The 15,767-nt window shown below is 55.5% G+C and overlaps 1 protein-coding gene across 2 annotated transcripts; it reads left to right on the forward strand.

The window, feature by feature from the left end:
- Nucleotides 1–1,884: 1,884 nt before the first annotated feature.
- Nucleotides 1,885–11,871, forward strand: RIPK3 (receptor interacting serine/threonine kinase 3). Of its 2 annotated transcripts, none has more exons than XM_077832434.1 (13): nt 1,885–1,952; nt 3,025–3,172; nt 3,691–4,021; nt 4,231–4,391; nt 4,603–4,652; nt 7,296–7,466; nt 7,681–7,763; nt 8,334–8,499; nt 9,298–9,389; nt 9,808–9,877; nt 10,468–10,559; nt 10,933–10,960; nt 11,499–11,871. In XM_077832434.1, exons 2-13 carry the CDS (start codon nt 3,027–3,029, stop codon nt 11,600–11,602), a joined length of 1,494 nt encoding a protein of 497 aa, XP_077688560.1. In that variant the 5' UTR covers nt 1,885–1,952; nt 3,025–3,026; the 3' UTR covers nt 11,603–11,871. The 2 variants fall into 2 exon arrangements, with proteins under 2 accessions (XP_077688560.1, XP_077688562.1); XM_077832436.1 differs by having other exon boundaries at nt 1,913–1,952; nt 3,020–3,172.
- Nucleotides 11,872–15,767: the final 3,896 nt, after the last annotated feature.

Here is a 15,767-nt window from a genome sequence, read left to right on the forward strand (position 1 = left end):
CCTACACACCTTCCCTCCCTCCCAATCTCTGCCTGTCTGTCCCTACACACCTTCCCTCCCTCCCAATCTCTACCTGTGTGTCCCAACACACCTTCCCTTCTTCCCTCCCTCCCAATCTCTGTCTGTCTGTCCCTACACACCTTCCCTTCTTCCCTCCCTCCAAATCTCTGCCTGTTTGTCCCTACACACCTTCCCTCCCTCCCAATCTCTGCCTGTCTGTCCCTACACACCTTCCCTCCCTCCCAATCTCTGCCTGTCTGTCCCTACACACCTTCCCTCCCTCCCAATCTCTACCTGTGTGTCCCAACACACCTTCCCTTCTTCCCTCCCTCCCAATCTCTGTCTGTCTGTCCCTACACACCTTCCCTTCTTCCCTCCCTCCAAATCTCTGCCTGTTTGTCCCTACACACCTTCCCTCCCTCCCAATCTCTGTCTGTCTGTCCCTACACACCTTCCCTCCCTCCCAATCTCGGCCGGTGTGTCCCTACACACCTTCCCTTCTTCCCTCCCTCCCAATCTCTGTCTGTCTGTCCCTACACACCTTCCCTTCTTCCCTCCCTCCAAATCTCTGCCTGTTTGTCCCTACACACCTTCCCTCCCTCCCAATCTCTGCCTGTCTGTCCCTACACACCTTCCCTCCCTCCCAATCTCGGCCGGTGTGTCCCTACACAACTTCCCTTCTTCCCTCCCTCCCAATCTCTGTCTGTCTGTCCCTACACACCTTCCCTTCTTCCCTCCCTCCAAATCTCTGCCTGTTTGTCCCTACACACCTTCCCTCCCTCCCAATCTCTACCTGTGTGTCCCAGCACACCTTCCCTTCTTCCCTCCCTCCCAATCTCTGTCTGTCTGTCCCTACACACCTTCCCTTCTTCCCTCCCTCCAAATCTCTGCCTGTTTGTCCCTACACACCTTCCCTCCCTCCCAATCTCTACCTGTGTGTCCCAACACACCTTCCCTTCTTCCCTCCCTCCCAATCTCTGCCTGTCTGTCCCTACACACCTTCCCTCCCTCCCAATCTCTGCCTGTCTGTCCCTACACACCTTCCCTCCCTCCCAATCTCTGCCTGTCTGTCCCTACACACCTTCCCTCCCTCCCAATCTCTGCCTGTCTGTCCCTACACACCTTCCCTCCCTCCCAATCTCTACCTGTGTGTCCCAACACACCTTCCCTTCTTCCCTCCCTCCCAATCTCTGTCTGTCTGTCCCTACACACCTTCCCTTCTTCCCTCCCTCCAAATCTCTGCCTGTTTGTCCCTACACACCTTCCCTCCCTCCCAATCTCTGTCTGTCTGTCCCTACACACCTTCCCTCCCTCCCAATCTCGGCCGGTGTGTCCCTACACACCTTCCCTTCTTCCCTCCCTCCCAATCTCTGTCTGTCTGTCCCTACACACCTTCCCTTCTTCCCTCCCTCCAAATCTCTGCCTGTTTGTCCCTACACACCTTCCCTCCCTCCCAATCTCTGTCTGTCTGTCCCTACACACCTTCCCTCCCTCCCAATCTCGGCCGGTGTGTCCCTACACACCTTCCCTTCTTCCCTCCCTCCCAATCTCTGTCTGTCTGTCCCTACACACCTTCCCTTCTTCCCTCCCTCCCAATCTCTGTCTGTCTGTCCCTACACAACTTCCCTTCTTCCCTCCCTCCCAATCTCTGTCTGTCTGTCCCTACACACCTTCCCTTCTTCCCTCCCTCCCAATCTCTGTCTGTCTGTCCCTACACACCTTCCCTTCTTCCCTCCCTCCAAATCTCTCTCCTGGGCTTTTCTTCCCCTCCCGCCGCGCTGCCAGCCCCGCCGCAGGCGCGGGAGGGGAGGGGAGGGGCCGGGCCGGGCCGGGGGAGGCCGGGGGGGCAAGGGGCGGTGTGGGAGGCCCGAGGGGGAAGTGACGAGCTCGCAGGCGAAGGGAAACGCGCCGCGGCTGGAGGCGGAAGCTCGGAGCGGTGCTGGGGGCTGCAGGTCTGAGGACAGGGGCGCGAGTCCCCCCGTGCTGGCACCGGGAATGAAGGGAGGGGAGAGGTCCAGTGAATGCGGGGCAGGGCTGGGCTAGCAGGGGCTGCGGGTCTGGGGCGTCCCGAGCTGGGCATGGGGGGGCTGCGGGTCGGGAGGGAGGGAGGGCACCGGGAGGGCGGGGGGGTCCTCGGGCTGGGCATGGGGGGGCTGCGGGTTGGGAGGGAGGGAGGGCACCGGCAGGGCGGGGGGATCCTGGGCTGGGCATGGGGGGGCTGCGGGTCGGGAGGGAGGGCAGCGGCAGGGTTGGGGGGGGTCCCATGATGGGCATGGGGGGGCTGCGGGTCGGGATGGAGGGGCACCAGCAGGGCGGGGGGGTCCCGGGGCTGGGCATGGGGGGGCTGCGGGTCGGGAGGGCGGGAGGGCACCAGCAGGGCGGGGGGGTCCCGGGCTGGGCATGGGGGGGCTGCGGGTCGGGAGGGAGGGAGGGGCACCGGCAGGGCGGGGGGGTCCCGGGGCTGGGCATGGGGGGGCTGCGGGTCGGGAGGGAGGGAGGGCACCGGGAGGGCGGGGGGGGTCCTCGGGCTGGGCATGGGGGGGCTGCGGGTTGGGAGGGAGGGAGGGCACCGGCAGGGCGGGGGGGTCCTGGGCTGGGCATGGGGGGGCTGCGGGTCGGGAGGGAGGGCACCGGCAGGGTTGGGGGGGTCCCATGATGGGCATGGGGGGGCTGCAGGTCGGGATGGAGGGGCACCAGCAGGGCGGGGGGTCCCGGGGCTGGGCATGGGGGGGCTGCGGGGCGGGAGGGCACCAGCAGGGTGGGGGGGTCCCAGGCTGGGCATGGGGGGGCTGCGGTTTGGGATGGAGGGGCACCAGCAGGGCGGGGGGGGGTCCCAGGCTGGGCATGGGGGGGCTGCGGGTCGGGATGGAGGGGCACCAGCAGGGCGGGGGGGTCCCAGGCTGGGCATGGGGGGGGCTGCAGGTCGGGAGGGAGGGCACCGGCAGGGTGGGGGGGTCCCAGGCTGGGCATGGGGGGGCTGCAGGTCGGCATGGAGGGGCGTTCTCTCACGCTGTCCCAGCGCAGGGATGGCCGAGTGGGTGGAGTTCCGGGAGCGGATCCCCCGGGAGTGCCTGGAGGGGATGCAGTTCATCGCCGCCGGTGGGTTCGGCACCATCTACCGGGCTCAGCACCGTGACTGGCGCATCCCCATTGCCGTGAAGAAACTGAGCCGGTAAGAGGGGTGGGGCGCTCTCTCTCTCTCTCTAGCCTTTCTTCCTTCACTCTCTTTCTCTTTTTTCTCTTCCTTCCTGTGCTTCTTTTTACTTTTCCCCATCCCCTCTCCCCTTCATTCCCCCTTCTCTCCTGTTCCTTTCACCATGTTTCTTTGTCCATCTCTCCTTCACCCTTCTGTCCATTCCTCTCTTATTGTCCTTCCATCTCTCCATTCCCTCTTTCTATCCTTCCATACCTCCCTATTCCTCTTCCCTGCATGGAGTGGAGCCCATTATCTCTTCCTATCCTTCCATCTCTATTATCTCCCTCTCTCCACTATCTCTGTCCTTCCATACCTCCATTTCCTCCTGCCCTCTGTAGTCTCTATCCCTCCACTCTCCCATTCCCTCCTCCCATCTCTCCATTTTCCCACCTTCTGTTTCTCCTTCTTTCTTTCTTTTCACTTCCTCCCTCCTTCCTCCACTCTCAACTTTCCCCATCCTTCGTTCATCTCTCCACCCCCCACCCACCCCGCAGTGATACCTGCAGCCGTGAAGAGCTCCTGGAAGAAGCCCGGGCCATGGACAAAGCTCGCTTCATCTACATCCTGCGGCTCTTCGGCCTCTATGAGGAGGAAGAGGAGGGCTGGGACTGTGGCCCCCGGCTGGGCATCGTCATGGAGTACATGGAGAATGGCAGCCTGGCCAGTTTGCTGGAGAGAGTCCAGCCAGTCCCCTGGCCCCTGCGCTTCCGCCTCCTCCACCAGGTGGCGCTGGGCATGAATTACCTGCATGGGCTTCACCCACCATTACTGCACCTGGACCTCAAACCCAGTAATGTCCTGTTGAATTTGGAGCTGCACGTCCGGGTGAGAAAACCCCTCCCCTCCTCATCAGCCAATCCTGGGTCAGAGCCGGCAACCCCTACAAGGGAAAGGCCCTGCGTCCCATTCCCCACCCCACTGATCCAGCCACTCCCTTGCCCTAGGGCTGCGTAGCAGCTAGCGCCCCCTAGAGGAGAAAGGCCATGTGTCCCATTCCCTGCCCCCCAGCTATGCTTTTCTCTCTTCCCCACCAGTTGGCAGACTTTGGACTATCGAAGTTCAAGCGAGTGACGACCAAGCAGGGAACGGACAGATCCAGGGATGAGGATGACTATGGGGGTACCCTGGAGTACATGCCCCCCGAATCCCTCGTAGACATCAACTACAAGCCAACGCCAGCCACGGACATATACAGGTAAAGGAACCCCAATGCCCCAGTGAGGCACTGGGGGTGCTGTGCTGCAGGGAACAAGGCAGGAGGTTCAGTAGGGGGTGCTCTCCCCTTTCAGTCAGTCCTGACCACAATGACCCATAGCGACATTAGGGGGCGCTGTGCTGCAGGGAGCTGTGTAAGGCGCGCTCTCCCATCCCATGATCCCAACCTGCCTCCTCTTTCGCCTCTGCAGTTATGCCATCCTCACCTGGTCCGTGTTAACCGGTCAACAGCCTTACCCAAGTGAGTCCTATTCCTGTCTTTTAACTATACCTTTCTTTTGAGCCAAGCTTGTCTTGGGATTCAGGGGCTACTCAGGGTTTCCTGGGAATAGAAACAAAACAAACACCACCTCTGAACTGAAGGGGAATCCCTTCTATCCCAGCAGTACAGGATTTACGGTTCATACAGGTGCAGTTTTCAATCTGTCCACTAGAGGTCAGTGAGCTGTGATAGCCATAAACCCTGTGTTGGTATAACCCATAAAAGCTGTATCAGTGGGATAAAAAGAGAGAAGTGTGAAAAAGGAAGGGGAGTTGGCTAGAGACATAGCTGGATGGAAGGATAGTTTATTAGAGTGGAAGGGATGGGGGGAGAATATGGGGGTGGACAGACAGGACTGAAATTATCATTAATGTGGGGGGCACTCCCCTTGCGGGCAGTGCTGGCCCCACTACCCACAGTGTGCCATCTGGGGAATCCGTGGTATAGGGAGCAGGGCAGGAGGCTCAGTACGGGGAGGGGCTGTTCCCTCAAAGTCTGGTGTTCAATTCTGTTTTCTATCCTGAGTTCCGGGAGGGCAGGGAGGCCCAGTGGTTAAAGCAGGGGGGTGCTGGGGCAGGACTCCTGGGTTCTATCCCCAGTTCAGGGAAGGGAACGGGGCCTAGAGGGTTAGAGCAGGGGTGTTGGGAGCCAGGACTCCTGGATTCTATCCCCAGCTCTGGGAGAGGAGTGGAGCCTAGTGGAGCAAGGGGGGATGGGACCCAGGACTCCTGGGTTCTATCCACAGCTAAACTGTGCGGCCTGGGGCAAATTACTTCAGCCATCTATTGCCTCAGTTTCCCCAGCCATGAAACGGGATTTAATTGGTCTCTCTTGGCTGTAAAATCTTTGCGACAGGGACTACCTGTTACAGGCTCCTTATAAAGAGTGGGGGAAGAGGCCCAGTTATGCCCATTTGAAAATCTCTGCCCACCTCTGGGAGTTCAAATCCCAGAGGCTCTGAGGGGGTGTGACTAGGGGATCTCAGTGGCAAGATGCTTTACGAAACATGGCTGGGAGCTCAGTGACATTTAGGCACCTGAAATCAAAGGCGATTCAGGGTAATTCCCTTAAGCTCCTAGTAAATTCCAGCTGACCTACCCCACTCCTGACCCCTGTAGTAAATAATCATTAGGGCTAAGTTTTTGTCACGGATATTTTTATTAAAAGTCAGGGACAGGTCAAGGGTAATAAACAAATATTCCCAGCAGCCCATGACCTGTCCCTGACTTTCACTAAAAATAACCCTGACAAAAGGGTAGGTGGGTTCAGCACCCATGGCTGCTGGGGCTCCTGGGTCCCCCGCCGATGTGGTGCATGGGAGCTTCGGTGTCCCTCTGCCCCGGGGCTGGGCTGCTGCGGGGTCCCCTCGCCCTGCACAGCTGGTAGCTGCCGGGTCCTCAAGCTGTGGCCACCGTGGCTGCAGCTGGGCAGCTGCGTGGGGTCCCCCCTGCCGCCCGTGGCGTCTGGGCAGCTGCAGGGTCCACCAGCCCCCTGCCATGGCTGGGCAGCTGCGGGGTCCCCGCACCAGGTTGGGGGCTGGGAGCTGCGAGGGCGGAGCTGGCTGGGAGCTCCAACCTGAGGGCAAAAAATGTTACGGAGGTCAATGGAAGTCTCAGATTCGGTGACACTATTGTAGCCTTAATAATCATATCTCTGACTCACCACAGGGGGGCAGTGTCTGTGACAGCTGTTATGTCTCTGACTCACCACAGGGGGGCAGTGTCTGTGCACAGCTGTTATGTCTCTGACTCACCACAGGGGGGCAGTGTCTGTGCACAGCTGTTATGTCTCTGACTCACCACAGGGGGGCAGTGTCCGTGACAGCTGTTATGTCTCTGACTCACCACAGGGGGGCAGTGTCTGTGGACAGCTGTTATGTCTCCGACTCACCACAGGGGGGCAGTGTCCGTGACAGCTGTTATGTCTCTGACTCACCACAGGGGGGCAGTGTCTGTGGACAGCTGTTATGTCTCTGACTCACCACAGGGGGGCAGTGTCTGTGGACAGCTGTTATGTCTCTGACTCACCACAGGGGGGCAGTGTCTGTGACAGCTGTTATCATAGAATCATAGAATATCAGGGTTGGAAGGGACCTCAGGAGGTCATCTAGTCCAACCCCCTGCTCAAAGCAGGGCCAATCCCCAGTTTTTGCCCCAGTTCCCTAAATGGCCCCCTCAAGGATTGAACTCACAACCCTGGGTTTAGCAGGCCAATGCTCAAACCACTGAGCTATCCCTCCCCCCCGAAACCAGCCCCAATAACCCCCTTTCCTGCAATCCAAAAGCAACCAACTTCAGTCTAAGGAAGTGGGGTCTGAGGCTGCTCTCATTGTAGCAAAAGACTCCTTCAACTCAATGGGAGCCAGAGTGGAGTTTTAAGTGGAAGGATGCTACAGAGAAACTGGGGAGAGGATTGCAGATGAATAGGATGGAAGTACTTGTTTTCTTAAATCTGGTTTATGTCTCTGACTCACCACTGGGGGGCAGTGTCTGTGCACAGCTGTTATGTCTCTGACTCACCACTGGGGGGCAGTGTCTGTGCACAGCTGTTATGTCTCTGACTCACCACTGGGGGACAGTGTTTATGTATGACCCTTATGTTCCCCTTGTCTTCGTGGTCCAGATCTCCTCCCAAAATGCATGAGCTCCCTGCTCCGAATGCACATCCCCCGGGGCCAGAGACCTGACCTGGAGGAGCTGGAGGAGGTCACAGGAGTGGAGGGCCTGGAGGACATGAAAGAGTTAATGAAGAGATGTTGGCACAATGACAGCTGGGAAAGACCCACGTTTAAAGGTAAAGTCCATTCCCATGCGGTCAGTGCTGATGGGGGCACTGTGCTGCAGGGGGTGGCTCGGGGCTCAGTACGGGGTACCAGGCTGCAGGGAGTGGGTCAGGGGCTCAAGAGGGGGCGCTCTCCCCTGGCAGTCTGTGCTGGCCCCAGTGCCCCACCATTAGGGGGTGTCGTACTGCAGTGGAATCCCTCACCCCTTCTGTCTTTCTCCTGCAGACTGCAGCAACAAGACAGAGAAGATTTTCTCCTGCCACAAGTCCCTGATCGTGCCGGCTGTGCGTCAGGTCCAGGATGTGCTGGTGAGGGGCAGCCGGCTGTGGTTCTGAGTCCATCCTCTGCATCACCACAGCTGGCCACGAGGTGGCAGCACCATCCTAGCAGAATATGACGTCCAGGGCTTAAATAGCCCCAATTCCAAGCCAGACCCAGGGGCTGAGGATAAATCTCCCATCTCCCAACACATGATTTAAGTAATTCAATCCCTGATATTCTCAGCACAAGGGGGTGGTGCTGCACCAGAAGAGAAATCAGACTATCTCACTATCTCCATACACATCTGTCTGCCTGTCTAATCCTATTTATCCCTCATACACCCCATCATCCATCCATCCATCTAGATAGATAGATAGATAGATGGGTGTGTATGGAGATATCTATAAATGGATGGATGAATGGATGTGCCTGGAGATAGATGGATGGATGGATGATGGAGTGTTTGGGAGATAAATAGATTAGACAGACAGGCAGATGGGTGTATATGGGGATAGATAGATATCCCCATATGCACCCATCTATCTATGTATCGATCTATCCCCATACGCACCCATCTGTCTGTCTATCCAGTCCTGACCCCAAAATTGTCACCCCAGATGATGATGGCCAGTTCTCCCAGCTATGAGTCCAGACCATCAGTAAGCGTCCCTGTGCCTGCTGTGGCTGAGAGCTCCCATCTCCAAGCCTCTCCTCCGTCTTCCCTCGGGGTCTCAGAGAAATTCCACACACTTCGCTATGAGGATCATCCATCCAGAGAAAACGGTAAGTGGGGTTCCCGTCCCCCTTCCAAACTATCTGCATCAGGCACCAGCTGGTGAAATTCTGGGTATCAAGGGAGTCTACTCTGGTGTCATGACAGGAAATCCCAACTCCAAGATAAAAGGGCAGGAATTCCCGCCTCCAACAGGTCCATAGATGGACTTCCACATCGGCTATGACTGTGTGAGAATTCCCACCTCTGATGTGACAGAGCAGGAAGTCCCAGCTCAAGAGTGGCAACCCCAGAAGTCCTGTCTCTGATGTGGCATGAGGCAACATAGGAAGTCCTGCCCAACAAGGTGGCTGTGAGGAAGATTCACCTCCAGTGTGGCAAGGCAGGAAGTGTTGCTTCCTGTGTCACAGGACAGGAAGTTCCACCCAAAATGGTGGCATTAGGGGAAATCCTGCCTCCCAAGTTACTGGGCAGGAAGTTGTGTTTCCAGTGTAACAGGATAGGCTTTGACATGCTAAATGGTGACAATGGAGAAAGTCCCGCCTCCAGAGTGACATGACAGAAAATCCTGCCTCCAAGGTAGCAGGACAGGAAGTGCCAACACAAATAAGTCCTGCCTCTAGAATGTCAACACAGGAAGTCCCACCCAAAACAGGTGGCAATAGAGGAAATTCCATTCCCAGAGTGCCAATACAGGAAGTCCCGCCTCCAGAGTGGTGCGACTTCCTGAGCTGGCTGTTGCGGCTAATTTCCCTGCCTGAGGGTCTGGGATGTTTGCAGAAGGGGAGAGGGGCGCACAGGCTCCCGTAAGCTGACCCGGGGGGGGGGGGTGTCTTTATGTCCCTCAGAAGCTGTGCCCAGGAGAAGCATGAGGGGGACGGAGCATCAGCAAGAACCTGGTACCCCTCAGCCCTGCAGTGTCAGCATGGGTCCCAGGCAGGTAAATGTCTGCCATCGCTCCCTCCCTGGGGTGGGCTCAGCAAGGAGTGCCATGTGGGGGCACCACCCCTTGCAGTCAGTGCTAGTCCTAATGCCCAGGGCTGGCTACACCTCAACACTGGGTGAGCAATCCCCAGGCAGGGCTGCTCTGTGGCTGTTACGCAGCCGGTGCACCCCACCCCAGAGGGGCTGCATCTCAGTGCCAGGTGAGGGGTTCCCACAGAACCAGCCCCTGTACCCCTCCGCACAGGGGCCCCATCTCTGCACTGGGCGAGGGGTTCCCATATGAACAGCTCCCATGCCCCACCCCAGAAGGGCTGCGTCTCAGTGCTGGGCAAGGGGTCCCTGTAATTTATATCTATAGGGATCTAGTGAGACGTAGCATCCAGGATCCATGTGATTCTCTCTTCTCTTTCAAGGGAGCAGAAGGACCCAATAATGGAGAATTTGGCTCCCCCAAGACAATCCCATCACAGTTGAGACCTCCAGGTACCATGGGGCAGATCCAGGGAGAGGGGAGGCCGGGCTGGAGGACTGAGGGGGCAATCCAGGAGGAGGGGGTCAGGCCTAAGATGGGATGTTACCCCCCCCATTGCAGTACCCTCATTTCACTGCGAAGTGGCAGCTTTTCACTACCATTAATACAGGATGAGGGACAGAGACCAATACTAAGAAACTCCCCTTTAAAAGCCCACTTGAAGGAAAAGTGTGCATGACATTTGGCATCTGGCAGTGAGAAACTTCACCCTTAAAGGGAAAGTTCCACAGTGCGGAATGGGTCCCTGTGCTTGACAACGAGAAACTCCCCTTTAAGAGAAAGTAAAAGGAAAAGTGTTCATGAGGACCAAAGTCTGGCAGTGAAGAACTCTGCTCTTAAAGGGGAAGTTTTTATGAGGAACCAACTCCGGCAGAGAGAAACTCCTCCCTTAAAGAGAAAGTGTTCACAAGGGCAGTGAACAAGTGGGCGTGCATCAGGGATGGCTAAGAGGATGCATCTTGGTGGGGATAGAGTCTGGCAGTGAAAAATCCCAACCTTAAAGGGGAAGTGCTCATGAACCCTAATTTTTCTTTCCTACCAGACAATGAGCCGAGGCCCTTCTTTTCCATCCAGTCCCAACCACCTCTCCCCACCCAGGGGCCGGAGCAACCCATGTTCTCATTCCAGCAACCGGTGAGGGGGTGCCCCCACCCGGGGAAGGGGGAGAGGTTAGGGATGCAGGGCAATAGAGAGAAGAGGGGGATGGGAATATAGGGGATTATGGGATCAGGATGGGGGCCGGGAGGTTGGGGTGGAGCTGAGGTGGTGCTGGAAGGGAATGAGGGAGGGAGATCTACAGATGGGGAAAGCAGGGGAGGGGATGTAAGAGGATGGTGTGGGGGGGAGGGAGCTATGGGCAGATGAAGGGGAGGAGGAGGGGTATAAGGGATGGGAACTGTGGAATGGAAAGAATGGATCATGGGGATAATGGCACAGAGGGAAAGAGCAGGGTCTTTGTTCCCGTCCCAGCTGACTAACCCATTCCCCTCCCCCATCTGTCTTTCAGTCTCAGCCACCTGCCTATGGGTTCTCAGGTGAGCCCCCGCACTCGGGACAGCGGCAATGTACTTGGCTGGCCCCCAGGGGGAACCTGCTCCCTCATAAATGAGCACTAAGGCTCTGGCGGCCCCAGATATTTGGGGTAGGGGTGGGGGTCCCTTCTATTTGTTGCCCCCAGAACAATTCTTTGGTTTTAAGCATCTGAGAGAGTGAAAGAGAGAATACATCCGTCCATTCTTCCCCATACACACACACATCGATCCATCTGATCCATCCGTCCCCATCCACACCCATCCATCTGTGCATCTATCCATCCGTCCCCATCCACACTCATCCATCCATCTGTGCATCCATCCATCCCCTTACACATCCATCCGTACATCCATCCATCTTATCTGTCCATCCATCCTTCCCCATACACGTCCATCCATCCATCTCATCTGACTATCTATCCTTATGTGCACCCTCTGTCTCTACATATCCACCCCCATACGCCCCCCTCTTCTCTCTCCACACAAATGCTTTTCTTTCTTTCTTACCCTTCACTTTATTGTGTCTCCCTCTCTCCCACAGGTAGCTGCATACATATCATTGGTCCTTGCTCAGGAATACAGATTGGCCACAACAACAGCATGAAAGTGAACAAGGTGCAAGTAGAGAAGAGGAGGAAGAAATAATGGCTCCTTCACCTCTGATCTCTAGATATGTGTGTGGAGCACCCCAGCCCTCCCTGCCCCCAGCAGAGGACCCCCTCCCCCCGGTACGCACCACTTCCCTCTGCAGGGGCACTGTGAAACTCGGCCCCACACCGTCCTCTTCCCCATTCCCAGCTCCCCACCCCCCCTTGCAGTGGGGGGCAGGGGGGTTACAGCCCTGGGAGCTGGAATCTCTGGCCCCGGAGGACTTTTGTAGCTGCTGCATTAAAGCAACAATGAGACTAAAACAAGCCCAGCTTTGGGATGAGTCGTCTGGTTTCTGAGAGTCGTGAGTGGAGGAAAGAAGGCAGCTGGATGATGCCAGCCCAGCAGTGACTGACATTGCCCAGCCCAGCCTGTCCTCTGGAGATCTCAGAGTGCCTGTGGGACAGATGCTCTCTGCTGTCGAAGGCCCAGGCGTGGCCGCCAAACAGAACCATCCTGGAAATGGAGAGTGAAATCTAGAGCTGGGCAAAATGATGTACCTGTGGAAAAGGCAGTTTACACCAAATTGAAATTTTCCACAGAAAAATTTTGATTTTGCCGTAAATTTTTAATTTTCCATCGGGAAAATTAAAATGGAGTATTTAATCTCGGGTCTGTTCCACCCAAATCAGAATATTTCATTTTTTAAAAAATGATCTGAAACATTTCCTTTGGAATCAGCTCAACAAAATGTTAAACTGCTTTTTCCTACCTGTGCATTGGTTTATGGGAGTTGTAGTTCGAGTCTCAATTCTCTCCTCTGGATGGACTTGGCTCCCTGAAGGGCTACATCTCCTGTCACAGGTTTCAGAGTAGCAGCCGTGTTAGTCTGTATTTGCAAAAAGGAAAGGAGGACTTGTGGCACCTTAGAGACTAACCAATTTATTTGAGCATAAGCTTTCATGAGCTACAGCTCACTTCATCTGATGTATTCAGTGAAAAATACAGTGGGGAGATTTATATACATAGAGAACATGAAACAATGAGTGTTACCATACAGACTGTAACGAGAGTGATCACTTAAGATGAGCTAATACCAGTAGAAGAGCAGGGAGCGGGGGGGAAGTTTTGTAGTGATAATCAAGGTGGGCCATTTCCAGCAGTTGACAAGAACGTCTAAGGAACAGTGGGGGGGAATAAACATGGGAAAATAGTTGGTTTTTTTTTCTCCTATAACGCAACTTGGATTTGCTTCTGATTGAGCTGTTTGGAGCACCATGGGAATCACAAGACTCAGTGCATTGTGGGAGATGTCGTCCAGGCGGGGACTACATAAGGGAAAATAGAGGCCTGAACTACAACTCCCAAAAGGCAGGGGTGTGCACAAGAGGGTCAAGCAGGGGCACGCCTCCCCCCCCGCCCTCCAGTCATCGGAGGCACAGAACTCTTCCAGGCCCAGGCCACGGTGGCAGGGAGAGTGAGATCCTCCTAGCCCCGGGGCTGTGGGGACGACAGCGAGCTCCTGCCAGAGCTGGGGGAGTGGGGATACAGACCGTGCCCCCGCAAAAAGGGTCAAAGTTAAATTTCTGCGCATGCCCCTGCCAGAAGGCAATGCGCTGATAAGGAACTGCAGCTTAATGTTGAACTTGCTTGAAATGAAGCATTTTGGGTAAATTCAAGAAACTAAAATCCTAGAATCAGAAATGTCGGGCTGAAAGGGATCTTGAGAGGTCGTCTAACCCTCTGCACTGAGGCTGGACCAAATACACCTGTCAGGGACAGTCTAGGTTTATGTCCAACCTGGGTGTGAACACCTCCAATGACAGGAACTCCACGACCTCCTGAGTTAATCTGTTCCAGAGCTTAACTGTCCTTACAATTAGAAAGTTTTATCTTCCTTGCTGCAGATTAAGCCCATTACTTCTTGTTCTGTCTTCAGTGAACATGGAGAATATTTGATCACTGTCCTCTTTAGAACAGCCCTTAACATATTGGAAGACAGTTATCATGTCCCCCCTTCAGCTTCATCTTTTCTAGACCAGATCTTTCCGCCTTTCCTCCCAAGGTCCGCTGTTCTAAACCTCTGATCAAATTTTTGTTCTTGTTTCCCTCCTCTGGCTGGTCTCCAGTTTGTTTACATGGAAGGAAACGTTTCAATCTATTCACATCTCAGCATGCTTCATTTCGATTGAAAATGTTGCAATGAAACGTTTTGACATTTCTGAGTCAAACCTGCCTTTGGAATTTCCATTCTGCCAAAAATGATGAAATATGAACTTTTCTTCAAAAACAAAGATTGAAATGTTGCCATTTCCTGTGGGATGGGAACGTGGACTCCCCCTCAGCTCCAGTGAGACCCTGGCCCTATGAATGTCAAAGGCAAAGCTCCCATCCACACGGAGGGGGCTAGGATTTCACCCAGGGTCCTGTCCGTTGGGTAGCCTCGGGTTGAGTTCACCTGAAGACCCTCCAGGGAAGGCGAACAGTAGAAATGCTCATAAAACGTGGGCGTGGGGCTTTTCTCCATTTTCAACGTTTTCCCTGAAACATGTCAAGTATCAAAGCCTAAACATTTCTGGTCATAGTGCATCATGGGAGTTGTAGTTTGGGTGCCTCATGCCCCTATTCCTTGTTGTGGGAACACAGCACTGGAAGGCTCCTACTGGGACATGGAGTCCAGTTCTCGCTATCCCATTGTATCATCCCATCCATAAACTTATCAGGCTCCATCTGTATCCTGCTTAGGTTGTTCCCCTCCCACCCCAACTGCTCCCATTGGAGGTTGTTCCAGAACCTCCCCCCTCTGATGGTTACAAACCTTCTCCTCCATTGATTCCTGCCCCATTTATCCCCATTTGATTTGTCCTTTAGCTTCAACAGCTCGTCTCCCTCCCTGGTGTTCTCCCCGCTCCCCCCATGATATATTTATAGAGCAATCAGACCCCACTCAGCCTGTGGTTTAGGCTAATCTAGCCCAGGTGTTTAATTCCCCTCTCGTGAGACCAGCTCTCCATTTCCCCAATTGTCCCACCAGCCATTCTTGGCACCTGCTCCAGTCGGGATCTCTTTCTGGGACAGGGCTGCCCAGAACTCTGCACCGGATTCCAGCTGAGCTCTGCCCGGTGCCTTCTCCACTGGCATTAATATGTCCCTCTCTCTACTGGAGACACCTGAACTGTTCCATCCCAGGATCACATGGGCCTTTCTCCTGCCCACATCCCATCTGTGGCCCATGGACACTGTGCAATCCACTGACACACCCAAGTCTCCCTCCTCCTCCTCTGTCACTTCCTGCTGATGAGCCCCTGGCTCAGAGCAGCAATTTTCTTGTTTCTTGTCCCTATGTGCATGAGCCCATGTTAAATTTCATCCCGTTTCCACCAACGCCTTGCACAAGGGCACTAACACTGGAGATACCTCTCTGGAGACGTCCTAGATGCTGGGCTCCCTGGCTAGGCTGCATCTCCCATGATGCACCAGGGGCTCCCCCCTTGAGGCAGTGCAGCAAGGGAGGGGCACGGCCGTGGTGGTTTCCATCAGCTCCTTGCCCTGGAGCAGCTTGCTGCAGGCTGGTGGCTCTGGGCGGGGGGATATTTACCTGGAACGCTGATTTCATGGGGGTTGCTGGCGCACGGCATGGTGGTGGGGTCATAATTAGGGTTGCCAGCCCTCCAGGATTGTCCTGGAGTCACCAGAAATTAAAGATTAATCTTGAATTAAAGATTATATCAGAAGATGAAACCTCCAGAAATATGTCCAACCAAAATTGGCAGCCCTAATTGTAATGCCGGCACCGCTTTCTGCATGTGCCGTCCCTCACCGCCTCCTGCAGCCTGTCAGTGGTGGCGTTCGCTCCAGTCGGACCCCACCTGGCCACACTGCACTTGGAGCCCAGCCTGACAGGATGCTCAGCCTCCAGCAGGGGGATGGGCCCCACCCACTCGGTCAGCGCTGCACCATGCCACATCTGCCCCGGGCGAGAGAGAGAATGGACCTGGATCAGCCCAGGGATCGGAGCTGGTGTGAGGCAGCACCACCCGGGCAGAGCGTGGACGTGAGTCCATGGAGGGTAACTAGGTAGACCGAGGCCTGCATGCCTGCACAGGTCACATCCAATATGTCTAAGCCCCCCAGTCCTTGCCCTCTGGTTTAGGAAACCCACTAACACATTGCATGTTCTCTCTATCCCCTCTCCCATGTTGGACACATCCCCATGCATCTT

Source organism: Eretmochelys imbricata, chromosome 13 (assembly GCF_965152235.1).
Source record: "Eretmochelys imbricata isolate rEreImb1 chromosome 13, rEreImb1.hap1, whole genome shotgun sequence".
Classification (NCBI taxonomy): Eukaryota; Metazoa; Chordata; order Testudines; family Cheloniidae; genus Eretmochelys; species Eretmochelys imbricata.

What these genes read in the sequence shown, in the direction of transcription:
- RIPK3 (XM_077832434.1), top strand. Translation starts at nt 3,027, where the DNA reads ATGGCCGAGTGGGTGGAGTTCCGGGAGCGGATCCCCCGGGAGTGCCTG. An exon ending in GGAAAGACCCACGTTTAAAG is followed by an intron (nt 7,467 to 7,680) that starts GTAAAGTCCATT and finishes TTTCTCCTGCAG; the next exon opens with ACTGCAGCAACAAGACAGAG. An exon ending in ATCACAGTTGAGACCTCCAG is followed by an intron (nt 9,878 to 10,467) that starts GTACCATGGGGC and finishes CTTTCCTACCAG; the next exon opens with ACAATGAGCCGAGGCCCTTC.